The sequence below is a fragment of the Eucyclogobius newberryi genome, unplaced genomic scaffold (assembly GCF_026437365.1).
Source record: "Eucyclogobius newberryi isolate DKJ021-1_F unplaced genomic scaffold, fEucNew1.0.hap1 SCAF_9, whole genome shotgun sequence".
NCBI classification, from domain to species: domain Eukaryota; kingdom Metazoa; phylum Chordata; class Actinopteri; order Gobiiformes; family Gobiidae; genus Eucyclogobius; species Eucyclogobius newberryi.
The window spans coordinates 32,405,549-32,430,676 of record NW_027316532.1 but is presented as its reverse complement, the minus strand read 5'-3'; the positions used below and the strand labels follow the sequence as shown (position 1 = coordinate 32,430,676).

The following is a 25,128-nucleotide window of genomic DNA, read 5'->3' as shown; positions in this document are numbered from 1 at the left end:
CTCTACACTGATGGTGGTGAAGGAAAGAACATGGAGAGGCTGAGGTGGCTGACCATTTAGTTGCTGCAGAGGTAATAGAATAAAGGAGAGTTGTGACTAATGCAGGGCTTTAACTAACAATTATTTAGTAGTCGACTAGTCAGCAATTATTTTTCTGATCCTTTATTCTATTCTTTTGTATATTGAAACTCTTTCAATACATTATCAACCAAATAAAAACTGACATATTGCGAGTGAAGGCTTTTATAATGTGTATTATTGATGAAAATCAGAAATAGTTTATTCTTTTTCTGTTTTAATAGTGCGGCTGTCTTTGTTATAAAAAGGTCTTTTCATGTGCGTTTTACGGTTTGTATAGCAGGAGCGTGCAGAGACTTTTATGGATTGGCACGGAGACTTGGGGTGTTCATCAATATTTAGTGGATAACATTTGCACGCTAAAGTGGAAGAAAAAAAACCTAGCTTGCAAAGATCAGTCTTGAACCCCGGCCTCCCTCATGAAGGACGACTTTCCTCCTGAGCTATCCAACCACACCTATTTAAACCGCTGGATGGATTGAATAGTCCCAATTCATTACATTCAGAGCTCTATGTTGTTAAAATACAGCCTGTGTTTCTAACTAACATCTAATCATTAGAAATATGAACAGGACTTTAGCTAAGATGTATCTCTAAAAGATGCACATGCTCCATTAGGCTCAACCTGCCCCATCCAAGGTTCCCAAACAGGTTTATTGAGCATGGTTTGAAAACAGGCTTATTTTGATATATTTCTGAACAATTTAAATATAACTGTGACACTGCTTGCCTTGATTGCCCTGACCGCACGCCCGTAATGTGTATTTTTAATAAAGGGTTACAATTATTAAAATAAAATTACAATTATTTCTTATATTCGACTAGTCACCATTAGTCAATTATTCACAGCAGCCCTGGACTAATAATGGCTGCAATGCATGATAGAGAGGAGAACAAAGAATTTACACTAAAACTGTGGATAAGTGAGCGTAGATACGAGCTTCCTGCTTGTACTTGATTGAAATATAAGTAAAGACGATTAACAATACTGTGGAATAGAGTTAAGCCCAGTTTAGCCAGGGTCAGTGTGCTGTTGCTAATGTATGATCAATACTGCAGCAGCTGGAAGCCAAGGAAGTATTTTGATTTCAATTTAGCACTGCAAGAACGATTTGCTACTTTGCCGCGAATGACACAATATATACAAAATAACACTATTCTGAAAGAGGTAGGAAAAACACGATTGACGCCTGATGCAAACACAAAAAAACACTTACGGCTTGCCTCCAGAGGCCCCAGGTAGAGAAGAGGATAAACCAGGCGCCCTCAGGTGAGATCGAGAATCATAAGCAACCTGAATGACAAACATATCAAATCGTGAAGCCAATTGTTTTCCATTACAGATAGATTTGTAAAGTAATACACAGTAACTTGCTTTATGGTGGAAATGAGAATGACTCCCAGACTGTATGTGGCGCAATGTGTACAGACTATAATAAGTGATGTTGTGAGCATTTCCTCAGAGAGATGACACGGTGACGAAAGAGACTGTGCAGTGAATATCCTGCCCTGAGGCTGGGTTATGTGAAAGTCCTGTGGGAGCTGCAGTATGTACAGGCTTTAGCAGTGGTGAGATTGTTCAAAATATAACTCCACACAGGGTTTCAATTAAACAACGGGCAACCAAAATGGCCTTAAAATCCATTTAATGCTGAACTGGACAAGAAAGTGGTAAATGTGAGTGCAATGGCTATGAAAGGGCAGTAAATCATGAATGTCTTTACACATAAACCATCAAAGACAGATGGATTGTCTGGCCTGGACTCACCATAGGGCTCCGGGAATAGGCACTGGCTGCTGCACTGATCTGTGGGGACAGGGTCAAAGGGCCTCCGAAACCTCCTGGACTGGCAAGCTCACCATTGAGTCCTGCATGTGACACCACCCCAAAATGAGCCGGGTATGAACCAGGGGGTACAGACATGGGACTGCGAAGAGCTGGGGCGGGAGGCGGGGACGGAGGGGAGAAAGGAGGAGCAACAAATCACAGTCACAAAGGAGCAACTCAAAGGAAAGTATTTATCTTTCAATTCCTTTTATCTATAGAGAGAACACATATTGTAACATTATCTAGTCTAGTCAGGGCCAGGGTCACCTCGATATAACAGTTTCAATAAGAGAATTGGAAAAAATAAAGGTTCAAGGATTGCAATGAGGACAGAGGAGTTCAGGGAAAGCAATAAAGCGTGTACTTTATTGTGTATTTATCTCTTTTATCGTGTACTGGATGAAAAACAGTCCAGTGCATCTGCTATACATGTAACCTGGAGGCTCTCACCAAGTGGGTCAGCAGCTGAGGCGGCTTTGCTGACCAGGCGAAGACAGGACGTGCTGGGACCAGGAGCTCCAGGGGCCCCAGGGGTAAGAGCCTCGCGATGGGACGGTGATGGGGTACCTGACTTAGACAATGGAGACTGCGACTTTTCCATCTACACGTGAAAAATAAAACAATACAGAGTGTGCATTTTTTGGGGGGTCACAGAGACGCATTATTAATGTTTGCAGGTAGGTCTATTTCAGGAATGCTGTATCTCACCTGTGCAGGGTCTTTGGCCTTCCCGGGGGTAGGGCTACGTGGGTTTGGGGTGGTGGGGGCATCTGTGCCGGAGGAGCCAGGCAACTCTTTGCGAAGAGTGGGGGCTCGGTCTAAGCCGTTCCCATGTGGAGAGTGAGGGGGGCTGACGGCTGGAGAGTTCGGCTCCTGAATGAATAAAAGGAAAAAAAACACAAATGCAATGCTTTTAGTTCAGCCCAGTCACCCTTGACGCTTTTGGTGCTCATGGTAATACGGTCTTTGATACCACATTTCACTGTTTCATATTCACAACGAGATCAGCCATGTCCTTGGGACGGCTTTTTAAATCCTTTTATCTTGACATTGACATTTTCAGTTTCAGTTGTAACTTATTTTGTGAGATATGATATTTTAATGGCTCCTACCAGGAATGTTTGTTTGACAGTTTTATTGTCAGACATTGCTTTCCGTCCTTTTGTATCAGTTGTTGTGTTGCGTTTATCGACCCAGCTTTAGGTGCTTTCAATACATCTTTAGAAAAAGCAGTGAAATGGATACGACATACACTCCATTCAATCCAGAGTGAATCCAAGAGCGTGTGCACCGCGTGACGTCTAGAGTCAGAAGTCAGAATTACAATCAAGAATGCACAACATGTTTTAGGCAGAGAGTGAGAAATAATTTTGCTTTTGAATAAACATCTTCAAATTGGATCCTTTGTGGAATAAATTACTACTGAGAGAGTGTTAAAGAATCTATATCAACTGTTAAAAAGACGAACCAAACCAACAGCTCAAGTCGGTTTTCAGCCTCAATAGTGAAGCTTACTTGGTTTCAGCACAATTTGCAAACTACTTTTTTAAAATAGCATTCACAAATTATCTTTGGCATTAAATTAAGAACTAGCTGATTGGAAACGGGGCCAGAAAACTCACCAGAGACACCATACATGGTCTGCCTCAGCCTTTGTACACAACATCAAAAATAGCTTAGATAAGACCTATTTTGTCTCACTGCACTAAGTATTGAAAGTGCTAAATAGTCCATGGGCATAAACGGCTTTGCATACATTAAAGGAACAAAACTGTGGTTATCTAATTAGTGACTGGAAGTGCAAAGGAACACGCTGTGCCCGCTGAGGGGAACAAGGAAGACGAGGCCAAATAAAAACCATGATGGAGACGTAAAGTGAAGCCACTTGGAAAGATAAAGCTTTTTTTCTTGGGTGGATTTGTGGTCGCTGACTGATAATGAGCTTAATAGTTGTTCTTCTTATTTACAAAGAAAGTGCAGGAGAGAGAAATGGTGCAGGAGACAAACCTGCTCATTCCGTACACACTTTACAACTCAAGCTCGCCAAGGTTACTACGCCCAATATTAAAAGCACTAAATTGAGCTCGTCATAAAATACAAGGTTGAGGGCTGGACACAATTATCCAAAGAGATTCTAGAAGAAGAAAATATAGCAAGGTTTTATTAAGGTCTGTATTACAAAAGGGTTATTCGCCATCGTTTGGACAGAAGTGAATTACATGGGCGGGGTTATGCGGGGGACACAACTCCACGACAACCTATAGCCAATATACATTATCATTATTATCATGATATACTTTTTTTTTTTTAACTGAATGACTGTGACCAAATATAATATACAGTTGCTTAATAAGTCTAAGGCAGACCACACAGGACATACTTCTTGGATTAAATGTTAAATGATTTGGCTCCAATCCTCATTTTCTTCTTAATAACGTTGCCGACAAACTGTTTACTTACTTATATTATTTCCCACCCAGTAACAGGTGCCATGCCCGCTTCTCACTGGGTTCTAACTTTATTCATGTGTGGCTTACTTGTAACTGTGGTTTCTTTAAGGTATTTGGTGAACCCGCTATGTGGAGGTTTTGCACAAGGCTCTGGCTGTGAGAGGAAGAGAGAGCGCAGTGGAAGAGTTTGCCAGTGACATTTTTTCCACAGTGGAAAAGAAAAGGGGAAAAGGGTGAGTTAACACTGGAGGTGGCCGTGCTGCTCAGGGGAAACGGGGAGATAAATACTGTTGGAATGTACATAGCAAGACCTGGAAAAGTGTATTCTTTTTGTCAGCTTCACACAAAACGTTGGTGCCACGAAGGATTTAGCATTCCCATCCCTGAACAGAGGAGGCGGCTGGTTGTAAAGTGTGCGGCCGATAAGCAAACACTCAATACGTCTGGTGAGAAAACAACCCTAGATCATGTGTGTATCAACTAGAGATGGATGGAGTATTAAAGACGATGCGAGGGAAACAAAAGTGCAGAAATAATGACGCACAACAAGACTAACAACGCTACACTTCCATCCTTTTCACTTACTTCATTTGAGACGTCCACCACAAGGTTGTCCTCACTCTTTTCTGCGTCACTGTCCTGATGGAGGAAGACAGAAAAGACATAGGACCTGTCAATACATCTTGGACAAAAACAAGGCCTTTTTCTCTCTCGACTCTTGGCAGATATGTACTGCACCTATACACGCAGGATAATAAAGACAGAAGCCCACGCACAAGTGAGCGCGGATCGATAAGTCGATTTCCCAGACGCCCTCTGCCTCTCCCTCTGTTCATATACAACATTTTACTCTTGCTGACTTTACACTGCATGCGCTCCAAGATGGGTGCTCACAAAATTATGAAAAAAAATAACACTCTTCGGTCCATGTCACTTTCTCTCTCTCGCTCTCCCCCTCTCACTCGCTCACTCACTCACTCCCTCTCTCTCTCAGTTTTTTTCTGGGATGAGAACGATGGCACTTAGTTGTCATGGCAACTGAGCTTTGATGTGATCGCGGCCTGATATTTCTATTGACATCGGTGTAGAGTGACATCAGCACCTAATTATACGCAGCCCAAACAAGGCTATGTACATGATGGGCCTGAGGAGAAAATAGAAGAGAGACAGAGAGAGAAAGGGAGCAAAAACGAGGCCCAGTAGTGTGGCTTGAAGAGGAGAAACATATAAATAAAACATTGGTAAAGTGGAAACGAACTGTGCTTGTTCACACTGGACTAATGGGAAGATTTGCACTGCTGTTGCTGATGCCAAACTGTTTTAGCTGAAGGCCATCTTTGCAGACAGACTCCCACTGTCAATCAATCCCCAAGACTGCAAACACACAGCCATCTAATTCATTGCAGCTATCTGCTTTGGCTGTCTTTTCTTCTGGCATCACATCGCCTCTGGCTCTCAGCTCTTGCCTATTGGACCAATCCAAACCAAACACAGCTCGAATTGGCCCAGGGCCTCCGACACCAGCGTGGCCTGAAATGTCAGGCAATGTCACTGTCTGCACACATCGCCCATGTCCAGTGACAATGTGTTTGGTAAACAACACTGTCAGAAAGCACATGCCTCACACGCAGTTGTATTTCATGGATTATTTTTAGCTCCTCAGTCATCTGCAATTTTCAACAAAAATCTTTCTAGATAGGGACCCTATTAAAGGGGCTGTAATAAAGTAAAATCTGTGTGGCCCAAGTACAGATATATTGTAAAAACAAGCTTTACATGTGATGGCTTCTGAATGTTGTAAGCTGCTTATAAATTAATCACAGTGAAAAAAATTACGATGCTCAGAGTGCATTAGGTAAGTTAGCAACACATTTGGACAATTTGTGTCAATGAGTAGGCAAAAAGTGCTATATAAATCCATTGTTCTCATTGTGTCATGTGAAAAGGCAGCGGTGAATGACTCGGTGGTTAGTAAATGACAGAGAGACGAGGCATACATAAGAGTGTGGAGGCAGGGACTCCTTGTCCTCACAGCGCCTCCTCTTGGCCTCCGCGCCGCCCTGAGAAGAGCTGTAGCCTCCAGATGGGCCCTGGCGCTCCTCGTTCGGCTGGCTGTCAGTCGACGACACTGATTTACTCTGAGAGGCAGAGGAGACAGCGCATTAGCTTAAGAGTGGGAAAATAGGCCAAATAGATAATTAAAGTCATCATTCTACAAGGCCAGCAAGTTAGGCATAATGTATAGTGACACACATAGAAACATGCACAATCTGGAGACGTAAGCTTTGGTAAAGGCCATGATAAATCAGACGGTGACACGCCAAAAGTGCACATACATGTAATTTCACACACACACACATACAGTAAGAAGAGCAGACGTAAGCAGCAGGTTACAGATTACACACAGGATGGCCTATAAAGCTAATTAGCACTCCCCCCTCGAAACCCCAGTCCTCGTGTAAAATATGGCTCTCATTAATGGGTAATAAAGCTGTGCCGACATATTTACAATACAGCCAGTGCTCGGAGCAGGGGAGAAAACCCATCAAAGCATGGCGTTGTTTAGCGGTGGGGCGGGGGCCACTCGTTATTGTTGGTCCCTCGGTGGGGAGTGGGACAGTGGAGTTTAAGACGGCGATGATTCAGACCGGAAAGAAGCAGACAATGGACCTCACTGTGTTTTTTAACGGTCTCTTGTGTTGAAAACGCTGCACTGATTTGCCCTTCCTGGTGCGCGTCTCGTTGAAATCCTCCTCGGTTCAGCGCAAACCTCAGACTCACAAGAGGGACATTTTCCTGGAGCTTGTGTTTAGCAATTAAATTATGCTGAGGGTTTCATAGCGGGCATGAAGAGCGGAAAGGGAAAGTTAAGCCAGCCGCTCTTCTAAATCATTTTCATTCCGTAATAAAAGCCAGAACAAGGAATTGCAACTATTTTAATGTGATTCCGTTCACGATATAGTTATACATTTCTTCAATGTCCTAGTCGTGACCTTGTCCCCATCAACAGTTGCAGTGATGAAAAGTGCGACTCAGGACACAGAGAAACAGAGGGAGAGCTTCAATAAAAGAAAAGTGAAAAGAAAAAAAGAAAAGTGAGCTAAAGCCACAGAGAAGGACACACGCACAAATTAGGAATTAATATCAGACACTTAGCAGTCGTTAACTGTCCGTTCTAATCGTCAAGGACTTTCAGAAAATCCGAAAATGAGAATTCTTGCACACTCTTTTATCAGGGCTTGTTTCTTACTTATAACTAAAAATATGTTTGTTATAGAGTTGGATATCAAAAGTACTTAGCGGGTTAGAATTGTGGGTGGCTTTCCCTACAACAATGCGTCTCAGGTAAAAATCTCCCTCTAGAGGCAGTTTAGATTTACCATTCCACTTAACTCTAGCATAGTTTGGATATCATCGAGATCTAAATTCTTAGTGTCCACTTTAAATGAACGACTCTAATCAAGACCTGTGTTTTGTTTAATGGTGGGAAATATAGTATTAAATCAAAGCTGCTCCGACCTTGTGACGAACTATAATGAGCTCTAATGTGCGCAATAGTAGAGATGAAAATTAAAATCACGACCGTGGCTGCAAGAAACCTATGAGATGACATTTCCCACCACTATCAGTCTGTAGTTTGACCATCACCATGCATTATTTTTCATCCAGGCCACTTGAGTCATTAAAAGAAAAGCTGGGCAGGATTTGCCCGTAACCGTCTTCTAATCCTTTCACTTGTTCTGCAAGTCAGAGATTACACACATTTGTTCTGCCAATAAACAAACAGTTGTTCATCCATTTACTCAAAATGTGTTTCCTCTCAGATAAGTGTCAAACGCGCAGGCTCAGACGTTACAGTTTTGGTGGAAACCTTGAGCGGCTCAAGGTTAAAAGCAACAGTGACCTTCTGTGTCATCATGAGGCTGTTTGATGACAAGCAGCCACTAAACTAAATACAGCACAGGTTTATTTTTGTCTCCATTTGCCAAACTGAGATGTCACACAAACTTCATGCAGTATTCTGGGGTGTTGGTGCTGCTCACCCTGCTGGGGGCTCCCTCTGGGACAGGCAGAGTTCATGAAAGAGAAGAAAGGAGAAAGTTTGACGTCAGTCCAGATAATAATAATAACAACAGCTATTCCCAAGGTTAGGCGCAGGAACAGGCCTCTTTCTATTGAAGAGACAGAGGAGCATTGTGCTGATCCCAGACTGGTCAGGCTGTGCTTCCCTCCGTCTGTGAGTACTATCTGTTCACTCACTCATCTGGAAGTACAGGAACACACGTCCACTGTAGCCCTCGCTGAACCCAGCACACAAATATGAGCACATTGACTGCTCCTTATGCTTCCTTTCCGCTCATCTCACTTCTTTCCAAAATCTCATTTTATTCATGAGAAAGTCTCTCTTGGGCCAGAGCTCAGAGATAAGATTTTTATCGAGGTGAAAAGAAGTTCACTGAGTGAAAGTGTTTCTTCTAAAGTACTTCTGTCCATATTAGGACCATTCAGAATCAAAAGGTGTGAGCAGTGGAAATTACTCTTAATTACTTAAATTGTCCGCTTCAAAATGTATAGGACTGATTAGCATTCATGTTCTGAAATGGTAAAACGATTTACTTTAGCTGAGCAGCTGTTTCATGTCCACTCCAAAATGAAATGAATTCTGCTGAAGTTAAAAATGCAGATGGATGTATACAGTATTGGTTTGAGCCTGGATAATTTCCCAGAAAGTGATACTCAGCCGTGCAGAGCAGAACCTGCAAACGCCATCTAAAAGATTCCATTGTGTAATTGATTCTCAACACTCTGCATATGTTGTTCTGGAAACAAAAGCTCACATTAATACAAAGTTAAATGCTGGCAGATTGTGAGTTTGAAAGCTGAACCTGTCAGATCTTTCCTAAAGTCTTCAGTGCTTCATAACATAAATCATAACCATCAGTTATTCCAGTCCTGGCTCTGTCCTGACTTACACAGTGAAATCAATTAAATAAAAAAATCTAATTAGCACTGACCCCTTGTATTTTAAAGGCACATTGTGTAACTTTTCTATTAGGTCACTCTTATCTTATTCTGGTCTTATTGCTTTCCATAAATGTTCCACAGCATGGCATTTAACATATCTATAGCCTTTATTCAAATACAGGTGTTTTCTAGAAAAAACTTATTGTGAGCAGACTTGCCTTTCCACAGATCTGACCTGTAATTTAACCTGGCATTTTACTAATCAATAATTGTACTTCCTGCTTGGACATCAGCAGCAGATGTGGCATATGTAAGGTACTGTTAAAATACGCCACATGATTGATGTAAAACTATGATTAATATTTGCCACATTGACTGTCCCACCAAACAAAGACAAAAATTAGAAACATAAGAACCTGTCATATGCACTTTAATGTCATATTGTGGAACACTCCAGGTCAAAGAGTAACTCCATGGTGCCAAGCAGGAGGCAGACTCTCCACTACAAACGCTGCATAGTGCACTTTGAAGTCATCTTATTAATTTCCAGACCGCAAATGCAAAAAGCCATCAACATGTTTAAGACCCATGATATACACGGAAACCCTGAATATACTCAATGTAGACTTTAAATGAAAAGTTGATACCTCGGAGGTGTTCTGGGTCCAGGTGGTTGCGCTCGTCTTTTGAAGCCAGGTGAGCAGACACTCCCAGGGCACCCGTCAGCGCTAGGAGACCTGAGCTACCCGCACCCAGCGACAGGCCCGAGGGGTGGGGTGTCAGGGGGATACCAGGGGCGTGGTGCGACAGGTGTTGGAGCTGCTGCTGCTGTGGCCACAGGGGAAATGGGAGGTGGGGAGGCGGAGAGAGGGACGAGAGGAAGGGATGGAGGTTAGCAAGTATGGGATATACAGGGAAGATGTAAGCAAAAGGAAATGCAACCGAAAGCCAGAGGGGAAAAAAAGAGAAACGTAAAATACAAAATGAGAATAAGATGAGAGATTACAAACAGACGAGTGAGGGAAAAACCCACAATGAAAATGAAAAGACAAAACGCAACAGCATGAGATAAAGAAAGGCTATTATCCTGAGGGGAACGCTGTGATGTGTGCTGGCGCTGGGCTGTGTCAGACGCGCACACACACCGAGGAGGCAGCGTCTGTGTTTGTAGTGCAGAGAACAAAGGGCTTTAAGTAGATAGTAATGTGATCAGAGCTCTGACAAGCTCCAGAGAGGTACATCACCATCACTACTGCAACATGCACACCATACACTAATGCTGTATGACTGTAGGACTTATAGAATGCACAGAATGTATAGGCCTTAAGTACTTTGTGAGGGCTGCAGCAACTGGTTGTTTTCAGAAACAGACAACTTCAACACAAGTTCCTGAGTGAAAGTGTTCAGGATTAAATATTACAGTAAGCACAGAGCGGTGGGCGGAGATAGGGGGTAGGTGAAAAGTGTTTTTTCCTCAAGCCTCAAATGGAGGACAAAACAGGATTATAAAAATATGAATGAATCAATAAAAAATAAAACTGAGTAAGCTAATGATGAGCAAACAGCATTACGACGCAATGAAACTAATAAAAGTTAATTCGACCAAATACGTCTTAATTATGGTGAAGAAACAGGGCAATAACATACTTCTTACTTAATGTTCAATGTGAAATAAAGTGGGTGAACTAAACAACTACATAGATAACAGTCATTTATCCAATTAAAGCAGATCCCGTACGTGTTTCCCACATTCAACAGTAACAGTTGAGTGTTTTCTCACTAACTCAGGGCTGACTATCTGTGACCTATTTTTTTTTTTATACGCTGCATTATTCAGTAAGATTACCGCAGTCATACAAGTCCACCTGTGTGAATGTGTTATGGAGGAGAAGAGTAATGACTCACCCCAATGATGGCATTAAGCTCTGCCATTGTGACCTGCTTGGCCCTCTCCACGGCCTGGACCACCTGTTGTTGGTGCTGCAGACACACAAAAGTCACAGACAGAATGAAGGTTACGTAGAAGCATTTATATCTTGAAAGATCTAGAACGGTGAAAATGGAGTGAGGGTTTTGCAAGCGGATGTGTAAATATCAACACCAGGTTGAGTAAGCATCCATTCAGAGTACAAAGTCACATAAAAGAGCCCCTACATGTGTGCTCAAAGACACACAGAAACGTGGTGTGCTTGCACTAAACCCCAGTGTAATCAGTCGCACCAGCGCAAACATGCATGTGTGCCTTTCACAGTGCACCGCCCCAGAGTCAATATTGATCGAGCTGACGGAGATGTGATATTTTCTAGAGGGCGCTCTCATGTGTATGCTCACGCAAGGATGACATGTGTCCAAATATGCTGCCAGTGAAGTACAAAAGTAAAAGTAAAAGTACTGTACTTCAGTCATATCTGTATCTGGACATTACTTCAATAGTTTTAACTGTAGATGCTATTTACTTTTACTTCACTGCAGCTGTGAGCAAACATTTGTACTTTCTACTCCACTACATTTTTTAACAGGATTGAAAAGTAAAAAGTACTTTCCACATAAGGGTTGTTTAAGGTTTACTCATTAGCACGTTCATGGTGACATTGTGCCTAAATGATATGAGTTCATGTCTTGGCTTTGAGCAAATAAAAATGTACAAAGTAAAAATGTTGAGAAATTGTTTGACAAAAATATTGTCAAATATTATTGACAATTCTTTAAAAAAAAAAAAAAAAAAAACAGCACAAAACCATTTACTGTAAATGTAAAAATTTAAACAGGTACTTTATTGTACCGGTTTGTATTATAATCATTATTTACACACGTACAGTTTTAAATGTTATACTTCGACTTTTAATTAAGTGAAGAAGGAACAGCTTTTATTGATTGATAAAGCTATAATTCAAATACAGAATAATCAAAATAGATGATGCGCAAATGTTTGCTAATTAGTGTTTGTTCATTTTTATTTATATGAAGCTCCGGATAAACCAGCGTTAATAATAAAAATATACAGTATCTATATCTACTACAAACTGTGTAATTCGACCAGGACAAGTCTATGAAAATACAATACAATGGTAATTGCAGGCCAACGTGACACAAACGGGTGTAACGAGTGCTCTGACACTGTGTGCTTCTCTGCGGTGTGTGGCAGGGCTGACACTTACCTCTTGAGAGAGGAATGGGATGATCTGAGCGCAGATGGCACTGAGACGCTTGACAATCTCCGCCTGCGAAGAATAAAGAGGAGAAAGATGGGGATAAAAATGGAGAAAATGATGAGAACACAATAATGAGCAGAGCATATGATCGTCTTTACATTACCGTAACTTGTTTTTCTGTATATAATTTGTCTAACTTTCAGAGCTTGTGGTTTTCTAGGGTTGCCACAGTAATGATCTGCTTTGATTTTACGTTCAACATCAGGTGTTGTTCCTGATGCAGCTTCACTTTACTGACTCTCTGCAACTGCATTTTTATTCTAAGAACAGATATTGATTGGTTTCAACTTCCGGTTAGAGAAGAAAAATTTCACCGATATAATTTTACCGATATTTATGCATTTTTAGGGTATTGGCAATAAACCAGAATTCACCAGCAGAGGCCGACATTTTGTTTGGACGACCTGCTGCCTATAGAATAAACTTAAAACTTCATTTGAACACTTCAGTGCAAATAGAGGACTGTAAAAAAGGTGACTAAACTGCTCTCTTTTAGGTATGTGGTAAAACAAGGCTGTGGGTGAGTTTGTTCAATTTAAATTAAATGATTTGAGTAAAAATATCAAAATCTGCCCTATAAATCAGACAAAAAAATATCACCTGATCTTAACGGTCATTGGTTTCGCTGAATTCTAAACAATTAGCATCAGCATCGGCCAAGAAAACACCCATATCTGTCAATCTCTATCTGAAACCAGTAGTATCTCAGACCATCGCACGCGCACACAGGCACGCACACACACACAGGCACACACACACACACAGGCACGCGCACACACACAGGCACACACACACACACACACACACTCTCTCTCTGTGGTGTGTCTAATTCTATCAGTGAGTGCCCTCAGCCTCATTCTGTTCTCTTCTTCAGTCAGCCGTTCACACAGCAGCTCTCACACTGAGCCATCATTACCCTATTCATGCTTCCTCCATCTCCTCTGCTCGCTCTCATTTGCTCTTGTCTTTCTTATTTTTCTATCATCTATAACTACTCGCTCTGGCATAAGCCTGTCACGATAACACATCTTGAAGAACAATATATTGCTGCAGAAATATCACCCTAAACAAAAAACTGAAACCACTTCATGCCACTGATGCAATAAACATTATATTGTTAACAGAACATGTGCTGTATAAAATAAAATAACAGAATGACTCTCTTTAGAACTAGTTATTAGTGTTAATAATGAATCATAGAAGTCACACGCTACAGCTCAAAAAACAAAAACATATTCCTACAAATGCAAAGCGATGTACACACTATGAATATTGAGTGTCAAAAATGAATGTTGCAGCTATATAATAAGATATATAATCATTATCCTGACAAGTTTGGCATTATAATTAATCATTCTTCTACTTTTACCTTTTTTAAGCCACTTTTACCATCTTTTAAGCCATGTCAAATTCAGTTTATTTTCCCTCATCTTTCCTACACTTGCCGGTACTATGCTCACAGTAATGTTTCCAGCAGTAAGAACAGTATATGGTATTATAGAACATTATGTTTTACAGTATACACAGTTTACAGTAAATCTCAAGCAGTGGTCAAATGTTTTGACTCAAAACTGAGAAAAATGTGGTAATCTGTCCCGACCAAATGTAATAAATCAACCATAAATCATTTTAAAAACATCACAAAACATTGCCGCTGAACGTGTGTTGCATCATGACGACACAAGATCCTTTCCCGGACATCAATGTATGTTAAACTGGCCAATCAGACGACCGATTCTACTCCAATGAATCAATGTAGTGATCTGGCTGAAGCTGAAAGAGCCGAGCCAGGTGTCACACAAAACAAGGCACACTCTCTTTGCACCGCAGTGCCAAAACGTCACCATTATGGAGAGCTGGCGCAGGTTGGCGGGATGAAGGGATGTGTGTGGAGGGGTGAATGCACGGCCAGAGACAAAGGAGAGAGAGGGAGCTGGTCACTGAACACCTGAAGGCTCAAAGACTGCCAAGTGGCACGAGTAAAGAAAGATAGAGAGAGAGGGGTGGGCTGAGAAAGAGAGGGAGAGAGAGACAGAGAAAGAGGAAGAGAGAGGGGGGGCTGAAAAAGAAAGAAAGACAGAGAGCGAGAGACAGAGAAAGAGACAGAGACAGAGAGAGAGAGAGAGACACAGAGAGAGAGAGAGACAGAAAGAGACAGAGACAGAGAGACAGTGAGAGATGGTATTGATTATATAGATAATAGATATATTTAAATAAATACTGTAGTTGCAGTGCAGCCTTCATCTTTAATCCTCAGACGGTGTTGAACCGTCACTATAGAATCAGTGGCACATAAAGCACAGAACACTGAGGCTGAGGCTGAATCCCATGTAGTCATAAACATCCATTTTCTACACAGTAATTATGCTTCTTCTGCTCCTTCTACATAAGCCCCAAGGCCGTGGATTTCAGGGAAATACTAGAGTACATTTAGATGAACTGGAAGCACAAAAAGTACTTGTGCCAGAAATTCTCAGAAATAATGAGCGTGTATTTTCCTTGGGCATACTGTGTACTTATTTTTATTTAGAGACATTCATTTGTAGAGAATTAAAAGATAAACAGGACTTTGTGTGGACAATACAAACTAAAGGTCAGTCTTGTCCTGAAATGTCGTTAAACGGGACAATAACGTGACGGCTGCTAAATGCACAATTCAACGGCAATTTTGTACTTTTTAAACATACAATCACTCAATCAATTACGCAAGAGTAGAATCCAGCAAGTATTTCACATCCTGCGACGACCATGTGCGCGGATACAAACCAAAGGGTAATTAGTCGTCACTCATTTGCATATCGTATTCAAATGAAACATCGAGGGAGCCACGTCCTATGTCAGATCAGTGCCGCGTTTGGTCTCCCGGCGTAACGGCAAGCAACAACGATGCCGGTGCCAATAAAGCTTTGGTGAATTTGAACGGGATCCATGCGGGCAGATTGGCACAGGTGCGGGAGGCTGTGCCCAGCGAGCGCCCGTGCCAGCTCCGCTTTACTCAAGTGCACGGCCAGGTCTGAGCAGGAGGAATGACACTTTCATCTTTCACAGGCAAGTCCCAGTTTGACCGATGATTCGAGAGCCTGAGCGACTCTTTAAGCGCCCGCCATAACTTTGTAAATCTCACTTTGCCCGGCTAATTGATGACACGAAAGCTGCTGATTCGAGTGTTGGGCCCAATATGCGAATCAATGTGACGGCCAAAGTTCATGAAAGATGCACAACGTTACCCTCTGTTAAGACACGAACTGCGGACGCTCAAGCCTTAAAAACAGACTGAATTTGTTAAAAGTCTAACGTGGGATCAGTGAAATGTCTCGATTCTGTTGCCAGTGAGAACACGATCCCCTAAATATAATAACTAAATCAACAAATGTGTGTCTAGACGATATTAGAGTGTTGGATGATATTATAAGAAGCTCTCTTAATCCACAACAAACTAATGACCTGCCGATTGTTGCGCGTCCTCTTTTTACACTCCGACTGTCCCCGACATGTTCTCCATACAGCCAGCTCCCTGCGCTCCTCTTGTGCCACACTCTCCATGTTATATTTTCCTCATCGTGCACTTGCCCTTGCTCCTTTGCTCTTCACTCTCGCTCTGAGAATGGCCTTGCCACACTTTTCTTTCCTCACTCCATCTCTTCTCCCTGTTCCCTCGCTCCTCTGGGCAGCGTGCCAGCTCCGTTTCCTTGGATCCGAGCCAACTGCAGCCCCCTGCTCCTTCCTCTCCTCTCTCCCCCTTGCCTTCTGATTGATGGCCCCACTATTCGAGAGAGAGAGAGAGTGAGAGAGAGAGAAAGGGAGGGATAGAGAGAGCGAAGAGCAGCACACAGAGTATACTCTAGTGTGTGCTGAAGCTGCGCGTGCACGTGGGCAGACATGTTCACGTGCACGCTCCGAGAGAGGCAGAGAGAGACAACAAGGGCGTGCAGAGAGAGAGAGAGAGAGAGCGCGAGAGCGCGAGAGAGCGAGAGAGAGAGAGAGCCAACAAGGCCGCACAGAGAGGCAATCTACACAGAGCAGAGCACACAGCGACGGCTACAGAGCAAGCACGGCCTCACACACACACACACATATATATATACGCACGCACATATATATACGCGCACATATACATATATATATATATATATATATATATACATATACATATATATATATATATATATACATATATATATATATATATATATATATATATATATATATATATATATATATACACATATATACACATATATATATATATATATATATATATATATATATATATATATATATATACACATATATATATATATATATATATATATATATATATATATATATATATATATATATATATATATATATATATATATATATATATATATATATATATATATATATATATATATATATATATATATATATATATATATATATATATATATATATATATATATATATATATATATATATATATATATATATATATATATATATATATACGCACACACACGGTGGGTTTCAACACTTTTCGGACACTACATTGATCTACATTGATTTCCTTGATACCGAACCCAACTCCTTAACCTAAATTTTTACCTTAACCTACGATATGTGAACTATAAACCACAATGTTGATGTAATAATAAGGAATTTACGTCACAGGGACATGCTTTTTGTCCCATAAGGGCTCCATGAAGTGCACACAGGCTTTAGTCCCCACAATGTGATAAACACCCGCCCACACAAGTTCAAGGGTTTTCATGTGTTAGGGAGGACTGTACAGTCACGACGTGGGGACTTTTACTTAATAACATGAAACAATAATAGTATTGTCAAATTCACTGTCTGTTTTAAAATTACATTTTATTTTATTATTATTTTTTAAATAAGAAAGGGAAGTCATTTTTAAAATGTCTTAGTATTTCAGCCTGAATTGTGAGGAACACTTCCTTCATATGACAGTATTTGAAAATAAATCCATATATACAAAGCCACTGTCCACTCATTAACATTTGCACATCAGATGAATGCATGGAACTTGTTTTTTTTGCATTTGAGGAGGCTGAATATCTGGTACAAGTTAATCAGACATTAGTACTTCATTTACCATTAAGTCTAGGCTGAATTTATAGTAAAACCACACACCATCAATCCTCTTTGGCTCCACGTTGTTTTCTGATATTACAAAGTTATTAGTCACACTCACACAGTGCCAGCACCAGCTGCACGGACAGACTGCAAACAGCCTTGAACTCATGTTGTTCACGACACAATCAGACACAAAGTAGTGAGAGTTACAAAGAGGACAATATGCACACGTGTACGCACAAAGATGGCCACAAATCAAGACAAACGCGTCAATGGGGTTTTACGGGACAGAGGGTGAATTCATGTCAATCAAAGACAAGAGCATCTACCTCTGAACTCAGATCTGCGACTTTTATATTTAGTTGCACAATTCACTTTGCAATAAACTAAATAAAATAAATTGGTGTCTTCGTCTGTGTTTTATCAATCGACTAAATAGGACTTAGTAATAGGAGATGGAGTGACTTAAGAGGGAGTTTTGGAGTGACAGGACAGTTTAATCTGATCCTTCCTGTTTACAGACTGTAGTTATTAATGCCGATGTCACAACACCTTTTAGTCAGTTAATCGATGCATTTTGATGTGGTCAACCAAGACTTTAATTGATTTCAACCCTACAAAAGCCAATAAAGCAATATAATTTTAATGTTAAAGGCATATTATATATTTAATCACCTCTCACTGTCCCAAACTCATTATTCTGAGCCTCATTTTGAATCAATGGGCTCTGCAAAACATGAAAGCTAGACTCAGATGTATCCAAATATCCACATCTATAATCACTGATCATAGACACATTGTAATAACAGACATCTGACCTCTGGAAAGTGAGTTGTAGCTGACCCACACAGGCAGGCCTCCCATAATCCCAGCCTTTAAATAAAACCAGTTAGCATAAATTCAAACCGTAGCAGTGCGGATTATCGACTGGCTGTGTGATGGAGATGACACACAGAGAAAGAGCGGGAAGAGAGAGATGGAGAGAGGGGAAAGGGGAAGAGAGAGAGGAGTAAAATCCTATTATTAACCAGAGAGTTGAAAATGAACACACTTCCTGTCTCTCTTTCATGTCGTCCAAATGAAATAAAAATTTGGGTCACAACTTGAGCCAAATATACCAATGCATGCAGTAAATGCCTGCATCAAAGGGCCTCACAGACACAGCGAGTGGAAGCTAATTAAGCTGCAAGATACAGTCCCCCTCATGCTCTTTATTTACTATTCATTCTAGCTCAAAGACAATGTTATTGGCCACTGCAAATGTCATTGGAGTCTTGCAACACAAGCAAAAAGCATACAAAAGACAAGACCAGAGCTAAAGAGTCTTTCTGTAGCTGTGTGTGTGTGTGTGTGTGTGTGTGTGTGTGTGTGTGTGTGTGTGTGTGTGTGTATTGTTGTGGAAAAAATATAATCTGGCCCTTTACTTTTTAACTTTCAATTCTATTTCTAATCAGATTTAGTTCTAACAGCCTGACAACCCCTTTCGGCCTGGAAATTTACATGTCCGGACTCCCTGGAGTGGCTAGGAAGTCCCACGTTATGTTTCACACTAGGCAAGACATGTGAATTGAATTAATGCAAATGTTATGTATTGTCTCCTTCCTGAAACCACTGTTTCTTTGATGTCCCATTTGCTCCTTGGTTCCTTTGTACCTGAGAGACCAGTGACCGGGAACTTCTGTGTGTGTGTGGTCATGTGACCATCGGTGATTTAAGGAAGGGGACAGAGGTGGGAAGGGAGGACTTGGGAGAGACACATTTGGGGGAGCAGGCAAGAGACAGACGCGTGGACTCGGCCTTCCATGAGAATGGCCGAGTCCACACAAGTTTCTTTCTGATTCAGCCACAAGATTAAACAGTTTACTTTTGAAACGAGACAACTTGCTTCTTTGTCTTAACAAGAGATTTTTGCCACCACAGTATAATGTGTGTGTGTGCGTATAATGTGTGTGTGTATAATGTGTGTATATTGTGTGTATAATGTGTGTATAATGTGTGTATAATGTGTCTGTGTGTGTGTGTGTATATAATGTGTGTGTGTATAATGTGTGTATATTGTGTGTATAATGTGTCTGTGAGCGCGCGTCTGTGTGTGTGTGTGTGTGTATGTATGTGTATGTGTGTAGGCGTGAAACTGTGTGTGTGTGTACAGAGCAGTGAGCGCGCATCTCTGTGTGTGTGTGTGTGTGTGTGTGTGTGTGTGTGTGTGTGTGCGTGCGTGCGTGCGTATAATGTGTGTGTGTGCGCGTATAATGTGTGTGTGTATAATGTGTGTATATTGTGTGTATAATGTGTGTATAATGTGTGTATAATGTGTGTATAATGTGTGTATAATGTGTCTGTGTGTATATAATGTGTGTGTGTATAATGTGTGTATATTGTGTGTATAATGTGTCTGTGAGCGCGCGTCTGTGTGTGTGTGCGTGTGTATGTATGTGTGTGTGTGTGTGTGTAGGCGTGAACCTGTGTGTGTGTGTGTGTGTGTGTGTAGGCGTGAAACTGTGTGTGTGTGTGTGTGTGTGTGTATACAGAGCAGTGTGTATACAGAGCAGTGTGTGTGTGTGTGTGTAAACAGAGCAGTGTGTGTGTGTACAGAGCAGTGTGCGTGTGTGTGTGTGTCTGTTAGTGTGTGTATGTGTTAGTGCGTGTGCGTCTGTGTGTGTGCTGGTGAAATGAAAGGAGTGAGCAGGAAGGAAGGACAGCCAGCTGCTTCGTGTGTCCTCGGGAGTCCACAGGGGGAAGAGTCTGGCTGCTGAGCATCCTGACTATCAAACACAACTTCCTATCATATCCTGCCGGCTCTGAGCTGCACACAGCGCCTGTATGTATGCTCCGACACAATAAAGACTATACTGTATGTACACATGGGCTTATCACATCCGGCCAAAAGACTCAAAGACGGGCATTTGGCTTCAGTCCTGCAGTATCGATGTTTAAGGGAAAAGGCCATTGCTGCATCTTCAGCAACACGAAGAATGTCGATATAACAGTACATATGTTTACCTCTGTAAAATAAAAGTTAAGTCAATGCAAATGAACACTTAGATTGTGTAGGACATGCGTCTGGTTGCCATAGCGTTTCAAGAATGTTCCTTCTTTCTGATGTGCATTCATTCAGACCAGTCTACTTTATCATCAGATCCTACAACTTCAATAGATCTAGGTGAAGATAAAGATATCCTGACTCTAGTAGTTACATTTCAAAAAAAGAGTGTCCACACAACTCATATTCTCCATTTTTGTGCAGCCCTTTTGAATATCACACACACACTTGTTAGGATGGATGTGTCTCTCTTCTCGTCTAGTGCCACATTTTTATCTCCCAGCATGTTGGCAATCAATTTCTAAAGGTTTTCATCGTCACCTCGATCAAGCATTTAAGAGACTTGGTTATAACATATCAACATAACGACAGAACGCAGTCCAAAAGGTGCATTTCAGCTTGATGTGATATTACTGAGACACTGACTCTAAACCTCTGTTTATGAACAAATAGACACCATATCTAGCTGTTCAGTTCTGATGAGACTATTTCTGGTCCTCTGTCAGCTCTCATTGCAGTTGTGGAGAATCGCTTACACATACAGTTGTACGATTGCTTCCAGCCGGCCCCGGGGGGCCGCTGATTGGCTCCCCTGTCACTGGAGAAAAATGGATACTATTTCCATATTCAAATTGAGATGCACAGAGTATGTATACAATATGAACATTCACTTCTGCTGTGTGATGAAACATCCCCCATTCGGCGAGGTAATGTTATTTGGTCCGGTTAGTGAGTAAAATGTGTGCAGGGCAACGCAATTTCCTTATGTCCGCGATCACATTACCCGACTGTCAGGCCCTGGCTATGGATGATATTGGGCAGCTGAAGAGTTCAACATGCAGGATATTTTGTTGATATGGGACATATTAAAACCATTTAGCATCAGAAGAGTCAATAGCAAAAGTTAAGCCAAAAGTACCAGAAGTTTATTTTAAACTTTTACAACTATTTAGTGGTAGTAAAGTACTTGCATGTCATTTTAATGAGCAGTTTCATTTTACCATGACAATTCTACTCTAGGGTAAAAGCTACTTTGCATATCACGGCTAATTAGGAGAGAACACATGTGGCGTGCTGATATATGTGAAGTTATGAAGCTGCTGATGCTACGCTAGGCATGAGGACACATGGCTCTCACTAATCAAAGTGATTAGAGAAACGAGATGGAAAAATACAAAACCCATAGGCTACACATTTATGATTGCTTGACAGATTAAAAAAGGTATGAAAGTGTTTTATATGTTTTATATTTTTGCATCGTGCATCTGCAGCGGCTTATACTGGGCCTTATAGGTTTTATTTTAGAGTAAGAGGACATTCAGCAACTTTTAAGAGCCGGGAACGCTGCAAAGCTGAGTCCTGCATGTTTGCTGCAGCCTAAATCCCTAAAGGCTATTGTGCAGCACACTTATCATTTAGTAACATCCATCCATTGCTTATCCGGGGCCGCCTCGCAGAGGCAGCCTGAGCAGGGACTCAAGGACGGTAGGTCTTTAGTCTTTTAGTCGATTTAACGGTCAATGTCGTCTTAAGGTGCGTTCACACTCGCACATTAACCACATCAAACCAAATCTACATCAAGACAAAAATGGGCTGAATTTAATTATTTGGATTATAGGGATTTCCATGGGACGACAGCAAGAACAAGATATGGAGTGAGTTTAATTATGCCTTTTCATATAGATACAGTTTCCTAGTGCCTTTCTGTACAGAGTTGTTTTTGCCCTGTTCAGTTTGGGTCAGATAAACCTAATAGTTTCAAAAGCTTTTGCCAGGTACCCTTTTCAATCGCAGGGCATATCTTTAGTCGATTCAAATGTATCTTGACATACTCCACACATAGACACTTTCTCCAGCTCTTCCGTTGAAGCGTTTCCTGTCCAATTCTGAACAATTGCGGCCAAATGTTTCAGTCCCAAACTTACATTAATTCCTCTTCTACAATGACCACTTGATTAAATCAGCCTCATCAGCAGCACACACAACATCACATCTGCCTCCCACTGTGCATCAGCCTCCAAATACACATGTAGTGCAGTGGATACAGTATCGGCCCATGAATGAATATAAAACAACCACAGAGAGGAGTGTAAAGTCCTTACAGCCTGCCTTTTTCCTCTTGGGAATCTACAGAGCCTGTATGATATGATAATGGACGAATGCCTTCATGTCCATATAGAGTGGTTTTGAAAGGATATGTAGCGATAGCAAGATCAGATAGAAGAATAGTCTGAAATAGGACGGGATACGGAGGGAGTGAAAGCCAAATAAGGGTTAAATTCACAAGAGAAGAGAGGACTGTTATGGCTCAATTAAAGGCAGACATGAGATGGTCCTGCTGCGGATAATGACAGAGAAGGGAGGCAGAGATGTCGACAGGATGTGAGGAGGACAAGAGCGCATAGTGTTAAATCTATTCATGATTCATTATTCCTTACAGCGGCGCCCTGTTCTTGATATCGCTGCCCTCTCTCACTCCGGAGCTTTGCCTTTCTTGGCGTTGTCTTTATCTGTCCCGGGCTGAGGCTTCCTGTTTAGTCGCTCGCTTTCATTCGAGCAATTAATCTTCAGATATTTTCCATTAAACCTGTTCTTTCAGCTACAGTATAGCTTCACATACACTTGTTTTTTTCCCATTCTGTTATCTGTTTAAGATGTGCTATTTATAATGACCTTGTCGATTTCACTTACTCCTACGGCTATTCACTAAATCCATGAGTGGCAGGCATTCATGCTATTAAGCCCAGGAATCCAGCAATAACGATGTCAGCCGAGCCGTACACTTACAGAAAGTTGTCTAAGCCTTAGGGCGGGGTGATATTGACAAACACTCTATTTTTTTGTACAATCCCGAAAACGATATTCAGACGATATGATGTTACTCCAACAGTTTAATTACCAGACAAAATGTGAAATGTCTAGAATTTTTTTCTTTTCACATAGCATAGCATTTTTCACAATAAACAATATACAATATACTCAATATTCCAATTTTGCATATCTTCAATACAATGTTCACGATATGATAAATGATAGATTGAAGCTTATATTCAGGTGCACTCAATAGTCTGAGTTTTACAGTAGCCTTTTAAAATTCTCATGTTTTATCTGTGTGTGTATGCTTTATTGTTTTAACTTGTTTTAACTGTAAATTGCTTGTTGTTTTTAGCCACTGTTAGCACTTTGAGGTTCCATTTGAATGTAAACTGCGTTATAAATAAAATTTATTATTATTATTATTATTATTATTATTATTATTATTATTATTATTATTATTATTATTATTATTATTATTATTATTATTATTATTATTATTATTATTATTATTATTATTAACTCAGGTCAGGACAAAAAGACAAATAGTCAAAGAAGCCTACATTTGATTTAAAATACTGATATTGACACGGGCAAATACATCGGCCATATTAGGGGGACAAATATCGGTATCTTCTGGGAATTTTTTTTGCCACAGTTGGGCTTAATTCGAACAATGCTCAGGATAAACAACCTTGTCGTTTTAGACTTGCTCAATCTAGTGATCCACATTTAGTGTCAAAAGTAGACACACTTTGGCAGTGCATATTACCGTCTCCATTCATTTGTAATCTTTCTTCCTCTTTCTTCTGCTCTTGTTCCTGACACCGTGTTCCTGTGCAGCTTAACTTCTGTCATCTCCAGCTCCCTTCACCTTTTCAACTCTTCTTCTCTGCTCTTTGTCCCTGTGTCTTCTCTCCTGACCTTCTCCTCTCCTGTTCTCTCACTCTTCCTGTGCCTGTACTTTCTGCTGTTGGCAGGTCATCTCTCCCTCACTCCCCCTCGTTCTCTCTCCTCTGATTATCGTTCTGTCAATACTTCTGCTTTGGGTTTCACAAAAAAAAAAAATCAATCGGCCTCATTCATCACTCTGTGTTATTGGGCAGCACGACATATATTCCAGACGTTACGATGTGGGCTTTGGAAGAGAACGAAAAAAACAGGTGATGTTGAAAGAAGTTGTAAAGAATCTTTATGCAAGTCACAAACGTCTTAAATGTGAGGATTTGGTAGGAATTAGGGTTAGAATCTTGTTCAAAGCTTGTATTTTACATGTGTCCAAAAGAAGAAGACTGAAATTGGCCCTTGGACTGACAAATTAATATGATATACATTTCAGAACAAGTTTGTACAGATCCAAACCACAGGATTAGCAGCTTTTATGCAGAATAAGACAGTTTTGTTTTGTGGAAGAAATAAGAGTACTTCAATTATTGCAGTCTTTTATATTTGCTTATTGCGTCCTCTAATATTGATATTTTGATTCGATTGGGATTACTTTTGCAGCCCTGGTAATAATACTACTAAAAAAATATTTTTATCGGAATATTTTAAAAATGAATCCATTTGTAGATTATATTAAATGGTGAATCATTTTGTGATCAGTGCAGACATTTTATTGAGTACATAACCTTAACGTCAGCTTGTTGTGAGCCATTA

The 25,128-nt window shown here is 40.8% G+C and overlaps 1 protein-coding gene across 4 annotated transcripts in view; it reads right to left on the bottom strand.

Moving 5' to 3' along the window:
* The window catches only part of tle2b (TLE family member 2, transcriptional corepressor b), a 65,751-nt gene that overhangs the window by 6,000 nt on the left and 34,623 nt on the right, over nt 1-25,128 (bottom strand). For 2 of the 4 annotated variants that reach the window (XM_072439122.1, XM_072439123.1), the window contains exons 6-15: nt 12,480-12,542; nt 11,227-11,301; nt 9,969-10,149; nt 8,400-8,416; nt 6,354-6,494; nt 4,942-4,995; nt 2,615-2,779; nt 2,357-2,507; nt 1,847-2,016; nt 1,296-1,372 (exon numbers count right to left, since the gene is read on the bottom strand). In XM_072439122.1, the coding sequence (XP_072295223.1) occupies nt 1,296-1,372; nt 1,847-2,016; nt 2,357-2,507; nt 2,615-2,779; nt 4,942-4,995; nt 6,354-6,494; nt 8,400-8,416; nt 9,969-10,149; nt 11,227-11,301; nt 12,480-12,542 (1,094 nt within the window). The remainder of the gene's footprint in view (nt 1-1,295; nt 1,373-1,846; nt 2,017-2,356; nt 2,508-2,614; nt 2,780-4,941; nt 4,996-6,353; nt 6,495-8,399; nt 8,417-9,968; nt 10,150-11,226; nt 11,302-12,479; nt 12,543-25,128) is intronic. The other 2 variants (XM_072439125.1, XM_072439124.1) reach the window with 2 other exon arrangements.